The sequence below is a fragment of the Vulpes lagopus genome, chromosome 10 (genome assembly GCF_018345385.1).
Source record: "Vulpes lagopus strain Blue_001 chromosome 10, ASM1834538v1, whole genome shotgun sequence".
NCBI classification, from domain to species: domain Eukaryota; kingdom Metazoa; phylum Chordata; class Mammalia; order Carnivora; family Canidae; genus Vulpes; species Vulpes lagopus.
The window spans coordinates 51237754-51253891 of NC_054833.1; the positions used below are offsets into that span (position 1 = coordinate 51237754).

Genomic DNA, 16138 nt, shown 5'->3' on the forward strand with positions numbered 1-16138 from the left:
CTTCCTTGTTTTTACGACAACAACCATGGCGGCTGCCAGTGGTAGATTTGAAAGTGCGAGGAATATCGAAGAACGTAGAGAACAGACCAAGATTGCCAGGGCTGAGGTGTTACGTCAGGTATCTCCGTTTTGGGGCTTTGGAAGTCGTTTAGAATCGTCGGAGTGGACGGTTCCTGGGAGCTAGGCCTCTGGCTCTGCTCCTTCACCGTCTCTTTCGCCACCTCCGTGTCTCATCTTATCTGGCTGAGGGTCTCCCTTTGGGATGCCCGAAAAGTCTTGGCTATTTCCTGCCTTCCTAGATTCGTTGACAGTCTTCTGCTGCTCATTCTCTTTTTAGGGAGACCTGTTTCTTTCTGGAGTTTCCTTTTAAATTTATCCATTCTTGATATTTCCATTATTTGATCACCGGGGCTGCGCACTTTTGAGGGACGCCACCACTAAGGACTCTCCCAGCGCATTTGACAGCCTCGGTTCTCGCTCCTCTTGTGTCTGAAATAAAGATTGCCATTTTCAGAAACATACATGAGGCACATTGGAATAGATCGGCCGTTTCCCTCTTTCGTCTTTTATTGGTATTATTATTGGGGAAAGTAAACTGTATTATCTGATAAGATGTAGAAGTGTGGCAATGAGGGGGAAAGTTGTAGCTGGAGAGCAACCTACGTACAAGTGAATGTTTTTTTGTTTGTTTTAAGATGTTAGAGTTTTAAATAAATGCGGATGGGAAAGGAGCTGGTAGAGGAGGGGGCCTAGTGAGGTGTGCATAATGACTATGGCCAGATTTTAGAGGCAAGGGTGGGCAATTAGTTTTGGACAGGTGAAAGGTTGGTATTGTTATCTGATTTCAGGATATGTAACATATATGCATAATAAATATTCTTCATCCTTTTTGGTATTTTAAGCAATTTTTGGAGAGAGTATGGTTTGTAAGCTAAGTTTTTTTTTTTTTAACTCTTTAAGATTTTATTTAATTATTCATGAGAGACACAGAGGGAGACAGAGACATAGGCAGAAGGAGAAGCAGGTTCCCTGCAGGGAGCCCAGTGTGGGACGGGATCCCAGGACCCAGGGATCATGACCTGAGTCAACAGCAGATGCTCAACCACTGAGCCACCCAGGTGCCCCTGTAAGCTAACTTTTATTTTTTTATTTAAGATTTATTTATTTATTTATTCAGAGAGAGAGGGAGAGAGAGAGAGAGGCAGAGACACAGACAGGGAGAAGCAGGCTCCTTGCAGGAAGCCCAACATGGGACTCGATCCCTGTTCTCCAGGATCACACCCCAGGCTGCAGGCTGTGCTAAACCGCTGTGCCACCGGGGCTGCCCTAAGCTAACTTTTATAGTACAGATATGCATAGAGTTAGGGAAGGACCAAAACCAACTTTAGACTTTAGAGAGAGAATGAAAAAGCAGAAGCAGCCTTCTAGAAAGAACTTTATTTGACTGTTGTTGAAAGATGAATATAAATTAGCAATATGATCATTTGCTTTTAGAAAGATGATTTTTCCTGATGCATTTTGGGAGCTTGGGTGGAAACATGTGGGCATTGCAGATGGAAGGCATGATCAGTCTCCTGACAGTTGTAGGTCTCAGGCAGTAGCAGTAGGATGGTGAAAGAAAAAAGAAATTTGAGTCCTATTTAAGGTAGGGAGCTTAGGGAGAGGGGAGGGTCTACTCTAGTTCCAAAGATTCTGTCCTTGATTCACTAGAGATTGTTAATGTTGAAGGATAGTTTTGTATTGTTTTTAATCTTTCCTACACTTTGGTAAAAGCAAATTCCTGGCAAGGGATGGACAATGACTGAGGAGACCTTATATGAAAGTGGAAAATTGTTTTATTTTACTTTTGTGAAAAACAATTGGATCACTTGTGAATTTTTCTTTTTTTGTTGTTTCAGGCTAAAGCCAATTTTGAAAAGGAAGAAAGGCGTAGGGAACTTAAACGACTTCGGGGTGAGGATACATGGATGCTACCTGATGTCAATGAACGAATTGAACAGTTCTCACAGGTCAATACTAAGGTTCACTTGATATAACAGATCTGTCTTTTTTTATACTTAATCAAGTTAATATTGCAAGAACAATTTCATATACTATTTTTGATAGTTACAGGATGAATATCCCATAGTTGGCATTACTGACTAGATTTATCTCTCTGGCAGAAAAAATGTACTTTAATATTTTGGACATTATAACATTGGACAGATTTTGTTATTTCAGTTGACTGGTAGAAAGCTTAGCAAATTTCTGGCCTATTTATATCAGCTTATGGATCTAAAAAGTTACATCTTTTAAAGCTTAATGTCATTTTTTTTGCTTGAATTCTTTTTTCTCTTTTAATACTTTTAATTTATACTATCTTGTTATATTTTATGTGGCCTAATAATCTTCTATAAGTTCTTTTGGGGCCATAGAAAGATATACGTATATGTATGTATGTGTGTATGCTCACACACACAAGTGTTTTTACTTGATTGTATCTGTCGGATGAATCTGTAAATAAGACTAAAACTAAAAACTAAAACTCCCCTCATATTTTTCTGAAAAGATATCTCAGCTGTGTGATTTATTAGCAGTGCATATATTATAGAAGCATGTTAAAGTTTCTGAGAAGATTTTATTCTGTCATATTTATTGCTTCATTTCATGAAAATGTAGTTTTTGGAATACAGATTTCTTTATCTTCAAAATATTTGTTTTCGAAGTAAGGTAAAACTAATTTCCTTTCTTAATCTCTTTAAAACGATTATTTATAGGAACACTCTGTGAAGAAAAAGAAGAAAAAAGACAAGCACTCAAAAAAAGTAAAGAAAGAGAAGAAAAAAAAGAGTAAGAAACAGAAGTATGAAAAAAGCAATGAGTCAACAGACAGTTCATCAGTAAGTATGTGTTAATGCTAACCAAAGCAGCTACTTGAGAAAATTGTATTTAAAGGAGTAATGTATAGGAACTTAAAATCTGTGAGAAGTTAAAAAATATTACTAGTGAGGGTATGAAAATGCCGGGGAGACATCTATTGGGAGATGTCCAGGAAATATGGATCTTAAGTTACAAAGAAAGGTAGGAGGATGGAGATACAATTTAGGAGTCATTGCTTGGTGAAGCCATTAAGATGGATAAATTGCCCAGGGAAACTGAAAAGAACGAGCACCACCACCACCAAGGAACCAGACAGGAGTAAAGGCCAGCAGGTAGAAGTAGGTGGAAAGGTGGAAGGAAGTACTATAAAAATAAGAGTCTTAAGACATTTGAGGGTCTTTTATTCTTGTTTATTTTTTTAATAGAAATTAACATTTAAGTTTTTGAAATAGGACATGTTTATATATTTATCTCTGGGGTCAAAAGGAAGGGCATGCTCTTTTGCTGAATCTCTGGCCAGTTCCAGGGGGAGAGGACTCACAAAGGAAGGGAAATTCACACTGATTTTTCTGGAAGAAAGAGGTCCATTGTTGGAGCACCCAGGTTTTTTTTTTTTTTTTTTTTTTTTTTTTTTTTGGCCAAACATCAGGGTGTGTTTTACTGCATGACGTTTGCATAAGAAAAAAATATTGAAAACTGTAAGGCAATCAATAAGCTAATTATTAACTGTACACTTAAGATAGGTGGACATATAATCTAAAATTTAAAAACTAGTTCCAAAATAGTACATAGAAATTTAACATGATGAGCTTTTAAACATGGTTTATATTTGTAGCTTCACAATGTTAAAAAGTGCTTCAAATGTACTGCTGGAAAGTTGTTCTTTATAAATGGCATGGGGGAAATGTCAGATATTAAACTGTATAAACTAATTATTTTTATGGAATTAGAAAGCTAACGTGATAGTCAGACTTACTTGAATCAGTTTTCAATTTCCACTCAAATTAAGTTGATACAATATTAATCTAAAAAACATATTTTCTAACCAACAAAAGTCCATTGAATTCAAGTTGTGCATGTTGAGTGATCAAATCTCTGAGTAGCCCTGAATGGTGAGACCTGGAACCGATGCAAATTGTTATTAATCAATTGACTAATCAACTGATTAATTGACCAATCAATTGTTAATCAATTGACTCAGTCAGTTAAGGGCCAGCTCTTGATTTTGGCTCAGATCATTATCTCAGGATCATGAGACCAACCCCAAGTTGGGCTCCGCACGGGGCATGGGGCCTGCTCAAAATTCTCTCTCTCTCCCTCTGCCCTTCCCCATCCCTCTCTCTGTCTTTTTTTTTTTCTCCTTCTCTCTCAAATATATCTAAAGAGAAAGAAGTACAATGTGGTTAAAGTGCAATGAGCTAGGGATATTGAGGAATCATTGGTCTCCTAGGTATGATCTTTAGAAGGTTGTATGTGCAGTTGAATCACCAAATTCTAGTCTGGCCCTCTCATAGTTCCAGAAACTGAGTTTTTGGCAGTATACCCTGAAATAAATGGCTCATGAAAGCTTATCTTATAGGAGAATGCAGTTTATTTATTCATAGTGAGAAATACATCTGTCTTGTCAGTAGCCAGCAATATTTTTGTAATGGTAGGAATACTTGAGTTATTTAGAAAAAAATTGTTAAATATAATTCAGGACAAAGTGAGATAGAAAATATTAAAGTAAAAAGAAGGTAGAGGCACTGTTTTCACAATTGTGGATTGAGTTGCTGATCCCATTGAGACTGAAAAAAGTAAGTTATCCTTTTTCCAAAAAGAAATTTATATACAAAGTTGTTTATTTTGGTGGGATTTATGAAACTCCCTGGAATTTAGACAGAGATCACAGGTTAAGAATCTCTGTCCCATGGGGACAGATCTCTTAGGTTGAGTAAATATTTATGTGATATGATTAAGGGTTCTCGCTTTCACTTCTTAGAGACACATTGTCTTGTTATTTTTCTTTGTTCTTTACCGGAAATACAGTTGGCCTTTGAACAACATGGGTTTAAACTTCAAGCATCCAATTATAAACAGATTTTTTTAGGTAAATATAGTATAGTACTATAATGTATTTTCTCTTCCTAATGATTTTCTTAATATTTTTTTCTCTAGCTTACTTTATTGTAAGAATACAGTGTATAATACACATAGCATATAAAATACGTGTTAATCTATTATTTATGTTATCAGTAAATCTTCCGGTCAGCAGTAGGCTACTAGTAATATTTTTCTGGGGAATTAAAAGTTAATATGTGAAGTTTTGACTGTGTGGGGAGTCAATGCCCTTAATTGTTCATTGGTTAGTCGTTACCTGTGTATATATGTCTTTTTGTTGCAACATACGTTGTGTACATTTTTACATAGGTATTAAGTTGTGTAACTATATTTTAGAGTGTTGGAAGGAATGCTCAGTGTCTGTACCCACTGAAGTAGAATGAAGAATGAAAGAGACGCTTGTACAGACAGTGAGGGGAAGGAAAGACGGATAGTTAGAGGAGTCTGGGTTATTGTGGGGTCTTCAGGGAAGGAGAGATAAATAATACTGAGGAGAATAAATTTAGATTAGCAAGGATTCAGGAAAGGAGTAAACTTTGATCAAGAGTAGGAGCACCTTCTCGCCTGAGCTAGGAGCACATTGTTAAAATGTGAACAAATACAGAAAAATGAGGAGGTGTAGGGGAAAGGGGAGCAGATTATTGATGGTGTTTCTGCTTGTTTCTGTTTCCTCTGTGAAATAGCAGGTAAAATCATCTGAGAAGATAGTTTGGGAGCACAAGTAGGATGAAGGATGGAGGAGATAGTGTAGATTTGAAGCAGTGTCATTTAGGTAATACAAAAACAGCAGATGAATTTCTGAGTAGTGCTGAAGGTCCATGGGAGGTTAGAAAGCATATCTTGACTTTCTCAATGTTTCCTTATTTTTTCTATAACTTTTAAAATCAATTTTATAGAGATATAATTTATGTATAATAAAATGCTCCTATTTTATATCTATTTATCCCTGTCAGTTAAGATTAGAGCATTTCTTTTCCCCAAAAAGTTCCTTATGGCCCTTTGGAGTCAATCCTACTCACCCTTTTCTTGCACCCTGGCATTGGGCAGCCATGGATCTGCCATAGCATACCATAGATGAGTTTTCCCTGTTCTAGAATTTCATATAAATAGGTTCATGTAATACCCTTTTTGTCTCAACATTATGCTTTTGCAACTCATTCGTGTTGCATGTATCCCTTCCTTTTTATTGCTGTATTTCATTGTATAAATATACCAGTTTGCTTATCTGTTTACATTTTGAAAGTCATTGGGATTATTTTAGTTTGGGGCCATTATGAATAACACTAGCTAGGAATGTTTGTGTACAGGTCTTTTTGTGAACACATTTTTATTGCTCTTGGGAAAATGCCACTAATTTCCAAAGTGGTTGGACCATTATTTTTTTTTAAAGATTTTATTTATTCATGAGAATACACAGAGAGGAGAGAGAGAGAGAGGGGCAGAGACACAGGCAGAGGGAGAAGCAGGCTCCATGCAGGGAGTCTGACGTGGGACTCGATCCAGGGTCTCCAGAATCAGGCCCTGGGCTGAAGGCGGCGCTAAACCGCTGAGCCACCCGGGCTGCCTGTGGTTGGACCATTTAATAATCCTACCAGCTGTGAATGAGAGTTCTAGTTACTCCATATCCTTGATACTACTTGGTATTGTCGATCTTTGTACTTTTGAGCCATCCTACTGTGTGCATAGTAATATCTCTTGTGATATTTCCTTGAAGACCAATGATGTAGGGAAGTTTTATAACTGGATTTTTTGTTTATCAGTGAGCCATTTTGAGTTAATTTTTGTTTATGATATATAGTAATTATCAAAGTTTATTTTTTCCATATGGATTTCCAGTTGTTTCCATATCATTTGTTGAAAAGGCTAATAACCTTTCTCTGTTGAACTGCTTGGGTTCCTTTGTAGAAAATCAAATAAGCAATTATTTTTGAGTTAATACCTAGACTTTCTGTTCTGTGCATAGAGCTACACATCTCTCCTTGGCCAATAAACACACCATCTTAATTACTTAGCTTAAGGTTAAGCGTTAGAATCAGGTAGTGTAAATTGTGATTTTGTTCTTTTTGAAAATTATTTTGGCTACTCTGGGTTCTTTGTATTTTAAAAATAAATTTTAGAATTAGCCTATTACTTTATAAAAGTAAAAAAGATTTTATTTATTTAGTCATGATAGACATAGAGAGAGAGGGAGAGACAGGCAGAGGGAGAAGCAGGCTCCACGCAGGAAGCCTGATGTGGGACTCGATCCCGGGACTCCAGGATCGCGCCCTGGGCCAAAGGCAGGCGTGAAACCACTGAGCCACCCAGGGATCCCCTAGCCTATTACTTTAAATAAAAGTATCTACTGATACTTTGATTGGAATTGTTTTGCATCAGTAGATCAATTTTGGGAGAATTAATACAATATCTTAAGTTTGCCAGTCTTCCCACCCATTATGCATGTGGTAGGTATGTCTCTCCATCTATTTAACTTTTCTTTAATTTCTCTCAGTGTTCTTGAATTTTAGTGTAGAGGTCTTCTGTATCTTTTGTTCTATTTTTTTTTCTATTTTATTTTCTTTAGTTACTACCGAAAGTGAAATCTTTAAAAAGCAAATGGCAGTTTCCATGTATTTGCAACTAATATATATATTTACAGTGGTCTTTGTATACAGGTTTTTCCTGCTCTCTGAAAGTATGTTTTATGTCACTTTGCTTTTATGAAAGTTCAATGTTAGTACCTGTTTTTGCTAACCAAAAGAAATCTGAAGACGATTTTCACTTTTATGAAATGGTAATTGCTTCTTTATTTTATGCCATTTTGGCTTGTACAAGGTTTCATAGGAATGCTTTATTTTTGGATAGTGGAGAAACCTGTATTTACCTTGTATCTTCTTACCTTGCTAAAAGCTTATAGCTTTTTTCCATTGATTCCTTCTGGAGGGAGAGGGATAAGAATAGAGAGAGAGAGAGAGAGAATCTTAAGCAGACTCCATACCCCGCATGGAGCTTGATGCAGGGCTTGACTCACAACCCTGAGATCATCATGACCTGAACCAAAACCAAGAGTCAGACGTTTAACTGACTGAGCCACCCAAGGTGACCTTTTTTGGTTGATTTCTTAGTACTTTTTTTATGTCGTGTAAATAAAGACACTCTTCCCCCCTTTGATTTCATTTGTTGTTGTTTTATTTCACTAGTTAGGACTTCAGTATTGTGTTGAAAACAAGTGGTAAGAGAAGGTATCCTTACTTTATTTCTTATCTTAGATGGAAAGCATTTACCTTTCACTTTTGAGCATGATATTACCTGTGGGTTTTTCATGTATGCCCTTTTCAGAGTAAGGAAATTGCCTTTAGTTTTTTTCTGAGAGTTGGAATCTTGAATGGACATTTAATTTTGTTAAGTGCTTTTTTTTGTGCTTATTAATATGATCATCTGATTTTTCTCCTTTATTCAGTTAATATGGAGAATTACATGTTTATTGTTGTTTATTATGGTGTGTAGTAAATATGGTGTGTGTGATTTTATATATAAATAAATAAATGTAAAAAAATTTTATTTTTCTGGTTGTATTTGCCAACAAATTTGGGTTTTGGTATAAGGTTATTGTTGGCCTTGTATATGAGTCAAAATTATTTTCTCTTTTTTCTAGAAGAGTTTATGCAAATTGGTGAGTTTTTTCCTTAAATGTTTGCTAAAATTTACCAATGAAACTTTTTGGACCTGGAGTTTTTTTTAATGGGGTGGTTTTTCATCAGAAATTGAATCTCTTTTAAATGTATTAAATATTTTCTATTTATTCTTGAGTTAGTCTTGGTAAGTTAAGTTTGTAAGGAATTTTCTTTTTTCATCTAATTGGTGAATTTTTTGTAATAAAATTGTTTATGATATGTCCTTACTATCCTTTTAATGTCTGTAGAATCTGTGGTTGTGTCCCATCTTTCTTTCTTGATTTTTGCAATTTCTATTTTTTCTTTGTTTTCTAGGTCAGTATAGTTTGAGGTATATCAATTTTATTAATTTTTTCAAAGAATTGCCTTTAGTTTTCATTGATTTTCTGTTTGTGTATTTTCTGTTTCATTGATTTCCACTGTCTTTTATTATTTCTTTCCTAATACTTATTTTTTTGTTTAATTTACTCTTCTCTTTCTAGCATCCTAAGGTAGATATTGATTCTAAATCTACCTTTTTTTCTAATGAGTATTTAATTTATAAATCTTTCTCTTAGCATTGTTGAGTCTCTAATTTTGACATATTAGATTTTCACTGTCATGGTTTTCAAAATATTTTCTAATTGATTTTTTTTAACCTGTAGGTTATATACGTTTTAAAATTTCCAGATACATATGGATTTTGCCAGTTTATCTTCATTTGTTTTTGACTGTGAATTTAATTCTGTTACTGTCATAAAACTTATTCTGTTAATTTTGGTTTAAAAAAATTACTGAGAGTTTCAGTTTGAGAAGGCAATGTAGGAAGACTCTGAACTCATCTGCATGGAACATACCAAATTATACCTATTGGTAGAACAATTCCTCTTGAAGAAGAGCTGAGGGCTGGCTGAACAGCTGTTGAACAACCAAAAGTAGAACAGCAAGAGAATAGCAAGAGAGATGGAGACAGGATGGATTACTTTAAAAGAGTAATTGAAAAAATAAAATAAAATAAAAGAGTAATTGACATACACAGCCATAGATCCAGCCAGCCAGCAAAAGTCACCAACCACACATGGTCTTCATAGAGGACACCATACAGAAGACTCCTTCAGCTTTAGGAGAAGCAGCTGTTTTGCCTAACCTATAGAAACAAGCATGAACATAAGCAAAATGTGGACAGAGGAATATGCTCCAAAAGAAATAACAAGAAAAAGAAAACTCAGAACAAAATGAAACAGAGATAAGCAATATGGCTTTTAAATAATTGAAAGTAATGACCATAAAGATACCCACCAGGTTGGAGAAAAGAATGGAAGAACTCAGGCCTTCAGTAAAGAGATAGAAATTCTTAAAAAGAATCAATAGGAGTTGAAGAATACAATAACTGAAGTAACAAGTGTATTAGAAGAAATCAACAATGTATTAAAGGATGCAGGAGAATGTATTAGTGATCTGGAAGATAGGGTAATGAAATGCACACAAACTGAAAATAATTTTAGAAAGGATAGATGAAGAGATCTATTGGACATCATCAAGGGAACAAGCATTTGCATTATAGAGGCCCCAGAAGAAGAAGAAAAAAGATGTAGGAAACTTATTTGAGGAAATAATAACTGAAAACTTCCTTAACCTAGGGAGGGAAATAGACATCCAAGTCCAAGAAGCACAAGAGTTCCAAACAAGATGAATCTATGGAGGTCCACACCATGGCACACAACAATGTCAAAAATGTCAAAAAAAGCAGCTGGAGAGAAATAAAAAGTCATTTACAAGGGAAAAAAATTATAAGGCTATCAGCTGGTTTTTCAGCAGAAACTTTGCAGGCCAGAAGAGAGTGGTGTGATATAGTCAAAATGCTGAAAAGACCCAAAACCTACAACCAAGAATATTTTACCTGACAAGGGTTTCTTTCAGATTGGAAAGAGATTTCTCAGACAAAAGAAAGAGAAGCTTATCCTTACTAAACCAGCCTTCCAAGAAATGTTGAGGGAAAAGAAATGGCCATGGACATAGGAATAATATGAATAAAAAGATGTAAAACATGACAACATATACATAAAATGTGGAGAAGGGAGTAAAAAGAGAAAAGGAGAAAAAGAAAAAACTTTTTTTTTTTTTTTTTAGAATATGTTTGAACAAAAAGACCATCAAATTAAGATAGACTTTTGTTTACTTAGGATGTTATATATGAACCTTATGGTAACCATAAACCCAAAACCTATGATACACCCAAAATATAAGGAGAAAGAAAGTGAAACAAAACAGTATATTCATTGATCACAAAGAAAGAGGGCATCAGAAGAAAGGAACAAAGAACTGTAAACATAGCGGAAAACAAATTTAAAAAATGGCAATAAGTTCATACTTATCAATAATTACTCCAAATATAAGTGGCCTAAATGCTGTAATCAGAAGTGGAGAGGATAAAAAACCAGGAGCCATCTCTATGCTGCCTACAAGAAACTCACCTCGGACCTAAAGAAACTTACAGACTGAACATGAAAGGATGAAGAACATTCACCTTGCAAATTGAAGTGGAAAGAAAGCTGGAGTAGCAGTATTTACATAGACAGGATAGACATTAAAATAGACCATAACAAGAGACAAGGGCATTACATAGTGATAATCTAGGCATTCCACATTGGGTATTTACCCAGGGAAAATGCAAATACTAACTTGAAAAGATACATGCACCACTGTGTTTATCCCAGCATTATTAACAATAGCCAAGACATGGAAACAGCCCAAGTGTCCATCAGTAGATGAATGGATAAGGAAAATGTGGTGTGCATACACACTATGGAATATTACACAAGCTTCAAAAATAATGAGATTGTGCCATTTGACACAACATGGATGGACCTAGAAGGTATTATACTGTGTAAAATAAGTCAGAGTGAGAAAGACAAATACCATACGATTCCACTCATGAATGGAATTTTAAAAAAGGAACAAATGAAAAGGAGAAACAGAAATATGTATATGGAGAACAAACTGATGGTTGCCAGAGGGAAGGGCTATGGGGGGTGGGGGGTGGATACAATGGGTGAATGGAAGAGGGAGGTACAGGCCTCCAGTTACGGAATGAGTAGGTCACGGGAAGAAGAGCATAAGGAATACAGTCAGTGATATTATAACATCAGTGTAATGGGACAGATGGTAACTACATAGTGGTGAGTCAGCATAATATATGATCAAATCACTAAGTTGTATACCTGAAACTAATATAACACTGTGTGTCAACTATAATCAAATAAGAAAGAAAGAGGAAAAACCTCAAATGTGTAGGCTTTGTTAAGTCAGGAGTACATTAAACTTGATGGTGTATGAGTTCTTCGGTAAGGTGGAAGATTGAAACTAAAATCAAAAGAATTGAGGTCATAGCATATCAGGGAGAGGTGAACAGTGATTTTGCTAAGGTAGTGAGGTGATTGTATAAGGTGAAAATGAGAAGCAAAATTAATAGAAAGGGAATGAAGGCAGGCAAGTTGCACAGATGGTCCAGGTATGGACCATTGGTACAGAATGCTCTGAATGAGTAATAAGAATACTAAATGTATCACTGATGCTTCTTTCATTCAGTGCCTGGTATTTAAAGCTTGCATGCTGGCTGCTAATTAAAGTTTCTGACTAGCGCTTTTGGAATAGAAAAAGAGGATTTAGTTAATTTAGTGCACCTTTATTGAATGTCAACTCTGTCAGACACTGATAGAGACACAGGGAATATAAAAATAGAGTTTTTTTTTTTTTTCAGACCTTTGGGGAACTCATTTTGTAGTTAGATAGATATATAATTTCAATAATTATATAAATATAGATAAATAGATATATAATTTCAAGTAATCTCATGATGCCAAGGCAGAACAATACATACTTGTTAAATACTGATTTAACAAGATAGTTAACTTTTCTCTCCTATAAGAGAATTTGGGTAGACAGTCTTGGACTAGTGTGAACTTCTGGGAGTAAGGCTTCTACTGTTTTGCTACTCTCTCATCTTTATAGCATTACCTTTTAGACTCGATACCAAGAAAGAAGATATATACCCTCTCTTTCATAATTCGACTTCCAGAAAGTCCCAGATAATACCTTTATTTCCATGTATTTGGACACTTGATCATAAGTCTTCACTTTCCAGCAAGGGAGGCACAGTATGTCTCCAAATAAAATAGGGTTCTCTTAGTAGGAAAGAAAAGGAACTTTGTGACAGGGAGCCCTAAAAGAGGTCAAATGTACTCTTTATATTACTCCAGATATAATTAGGATGGATGTTGGAAAAAGAAAGGGGAGCAGGAAGGACGAGTCCAGGAAACTAATTTGGTTATTTCATTTGTGTGAGAGATGATAAGATGTGATCTAGGATAATTCAAAGGAAGAGGGATGTATTAATTGGGGCTCTTGGTTGCAGGTAACAGAGGTCAAACTTAAATTGGGTTATTCAGAAAAAAGGGACAATTATTAGAGTACAAAAGTCTCCTAGAAAAACAAACAAACAAACAAAAAACAAAAGTCTCCTAGGACATATAGCTATAAAAGAACAGCTGGGCTTCAGGAATGGCTGGAATTATTGTGAATGCTTTTATGAGTCATCCTGCCATCTTCCATGTTTGTTTTTCTCTGAGTTCATTTTTTTCCTTGATAACAGATCAATTTTTGTTGAATTTTATTCCTCATGACAAAAATAGCTTCTGCCAGTGCATTTCCACTTCTCTTTAGTTTTAGAGCAGCTCCAGATAGGCTTGATTTCAAATTCCTGATCCGTATTTCAGCTTGATCTGAACTGGGTAGATCCTACCTATGAATTGGGTTCATACCTACCTATGAACCAGTCAGCTGTGGCCAGGGGTGAAAGTGGGCTCCCATGGTAGGCATGTGGTGTTCACTTTATGATGCTTTTAAGAAATATTTCGGAAATTAAAATAGGTTTAGATGGGAGGGGAAAGTTGATCCTGAGATTGTGAGCTTGGATAAGTGGGTCGTTGGTGTTACCATGTAATTGAGTTCAGTAATAGAAGAGAAGGAATGGTATTGTGGAAAAGATGATGGGTTAGTTTTTTGTTCTTATTGAGTTCAGCATGGCATCTAAATATAGTAGGTAGTTGGTTAAATCACTAAAACTTTGGGTAGACAAATTTGAAAGATATCAGCACAATTGGTGGTAACTCAAGGCATGAGAGTGGATTTAATGGCCAAAGGGGGACGTTTAGAGATTTAAAAATGTAGTGGACAGAGAATGGAACCCCGGACTAAATTGTTATTTAAGGGCTGAGCAAAGGAGGAAAAGTGCATGAGGGAAATGGAGAAGAAATGAAGAATGGGAGCAGAACTGAGAAAGGTCATGGAGGTTGAGAAAGTGAGTTATTCAGAATTGTATTCAGCAGAGGCCCAGGGGGATAAAGATGGAAACATTCTGCTGCATTGGGCAAAGTGGAAGCCAGTGATGACCTTTGAAGAAGTCTCAGTAGGTTAATGGGGACATTAGCTGTATAGTAGATTTTGAGGATTAGGTGAGAGTGAGTGGATGGGCAGGCAAAGGGTATAGACTGCTGTTTTAAGAATTTAACTTAGAGTAGAAGTTGGGAGATAAATTGCTACTAGAGGGAGACATAAGGACTATTAAGATTCCCCTTCTCCTTTCATTCACACATACCCAAAGGATGGGGAAGACATATTTCTAGGCCAGTAGAGAGCTTTGGTTGAAGTTACAAGAGAAGGAGACCATTGATGGTGCATGGTCCTAGAGGAACAGGAATGGTTGGGGCCAAAATATATGGAGGACCTGCCTTGAAGAGGAAGAGTTAACAGGAGGAAAGGATAGGCACAACCATAAATAATTTTGTTAGAAGTTGAGTAGAAAGCTAAAGTGGCTTCATTTTTCTTGATAGAGGAGGGGAGATCCATTTCTTAACTGTATGGGGAATGGAGTTGGTAGAAAACTTGGGAGATGTTTAAGATCATAAGCCTCACCTCTCTGCCAAGACACTAAGCTAGGTCCTTGGGGATACAAAGTAGGCAAGAGCAGATGTGATTACTGTCCTCATAGAACTTACTGCCTAATGGGAGAGCAAGACATGAATCAGAGAATCACACAAGTAAATGTAAAACTAAGTGCTTCAAAGGGGAGTAAGCCAAGGGAGTGGAAGAGAGAACCGGCCAGGGACCAGTAAGAGGGATACTAGTTGTGGCTGAGAGTCTAGCTCAGCGGAAATTGTGAAGGTCATGATGGTTGGGTGTATGTGGGGGTTCACCTGAGGTTGTGAAGCTTGTGGTGTTTGGGTGTATGTGGGGTGGGGATGTGTGCAGCTGTTCTGGGGAAGCAGCTGATGGCCCTGATAAGTGACTTTCAGGTGATGGGTTAACGTCTTGTAGGACAGAGCAAACCTGTATTTTTAGAAGGCCTTCGTGGGGCGCCTGGCCGGCTCAGTCAGGAGAGCTTGTGACTCTTGATCTCTTGGTTTTAAGTTCAAGCCCCATGTTGGATGTAGAGATTGCTCAAAAATAACATCTTAAAAAAAAAAAAAAAGAAGAAGAAGGCCTTTAACAGAATCCTGTGGAACAGTAACATGAACTTTTTTTTAGCTTGATCATAGTAAATTTGGCACTCCTCCAAGGAATGTGTGAATTTTTTAGTGATAACACCAAGTGGTAGTAAACAGGTCTATAAGTTGATTTTTCTTTTTTTTTTTTTAATTAATTTTTATTGGTGTTCAATTTACCAACATACAGAAAAACACCCAGTGCTCATCCCGTCAAGTGTCCACCTCAGTGCCCGTCACCCATTCCCCTCCAACACCCGCCCTCCTCCCCTTCCACCACCCCTAGTTCGTTTCCCCGAGTTAGGAGTCTTTATGTTCTGTCTCCCTTCCTGATATTTCCCAACATTTCTTTTCCCTTCCTTTATATTCCCTTTCACTATTATTCATATTCCCCAAATGAATGAGAACATACACTGTTTGTCCTTCTCCGATTGACTTATTTCACTCAGCATAATACCCTCCAGTTCCATCCACGTTGAAGCAAATGGTGGGTATTTGTCGTTTCTAATTGCTGAGTAATATTCCATTGTATACATAAACCACATCTTCTTTATCCATTCATCTTTCGATGGACACCGAGGCTCCTTCCACAGTTTGGCTATTGTGGCCATTGCTGATAGAAACATCGGGGTGCAGGTGTCCCGACGTTTCATTGCATCTGAATCTTTGGGGTAAATCCCCAACAGTGCAATTGCTGGGTCGTAGGGCAGGTCTATTTTTAACTCTTTGAGGAACCTCCACACAGTTTTCCAGAGTGGCTGCACCAGTTCACATTCCCACCAACAGTGTTAGAGGGTTCCCTTTTCTCCGCATCCTCTCCAACATTTTTGGTTTCCTGCCTTGTTAATTTTCCCCATTCTCACTGGTGTGAGGTGGTATCTCATTGTAGTTTTGATTTGTATTTCCCTGATGGCAAGTGATGCAGAGCATTTTCTCATGTGCATGTTGGCCATGTCCATGTCTTCCTCTGTGAGATTTCTCTTCATGTCTTTTGCCCATTTCATG

General features: G+C 36.6%; 1 protein-coding gene across 1 annotated transcript in view; it reads left to right on the forward strand.

Moving 5' to 3' along the window:
- Nucleotides 1-16138, forward strand: part of CWF19L2 (CWF19 like cell cycle control factor 2) — a 147061-nt gene continuing 130923 nt past the window's right edge. The window contains exons 1-3 of the mRNA XM_041772214.1: nucleotides 1-118; nucleotides 1899-2009; nucleotides 2757-2879. Of these exons, the coding sequence (XP_041628148.1) occupies nucleotides 26-118; nucleotides 1899-2009; nucleotides 2757-2879 (327 nt within the window). The 5' untranslated portion in view covers nucleotides 1-25. The remainder of the gene's footprint in view (nucleotides 119-1898; nucleotides 2010-2756; nucleotides 2880-16138) is intronic.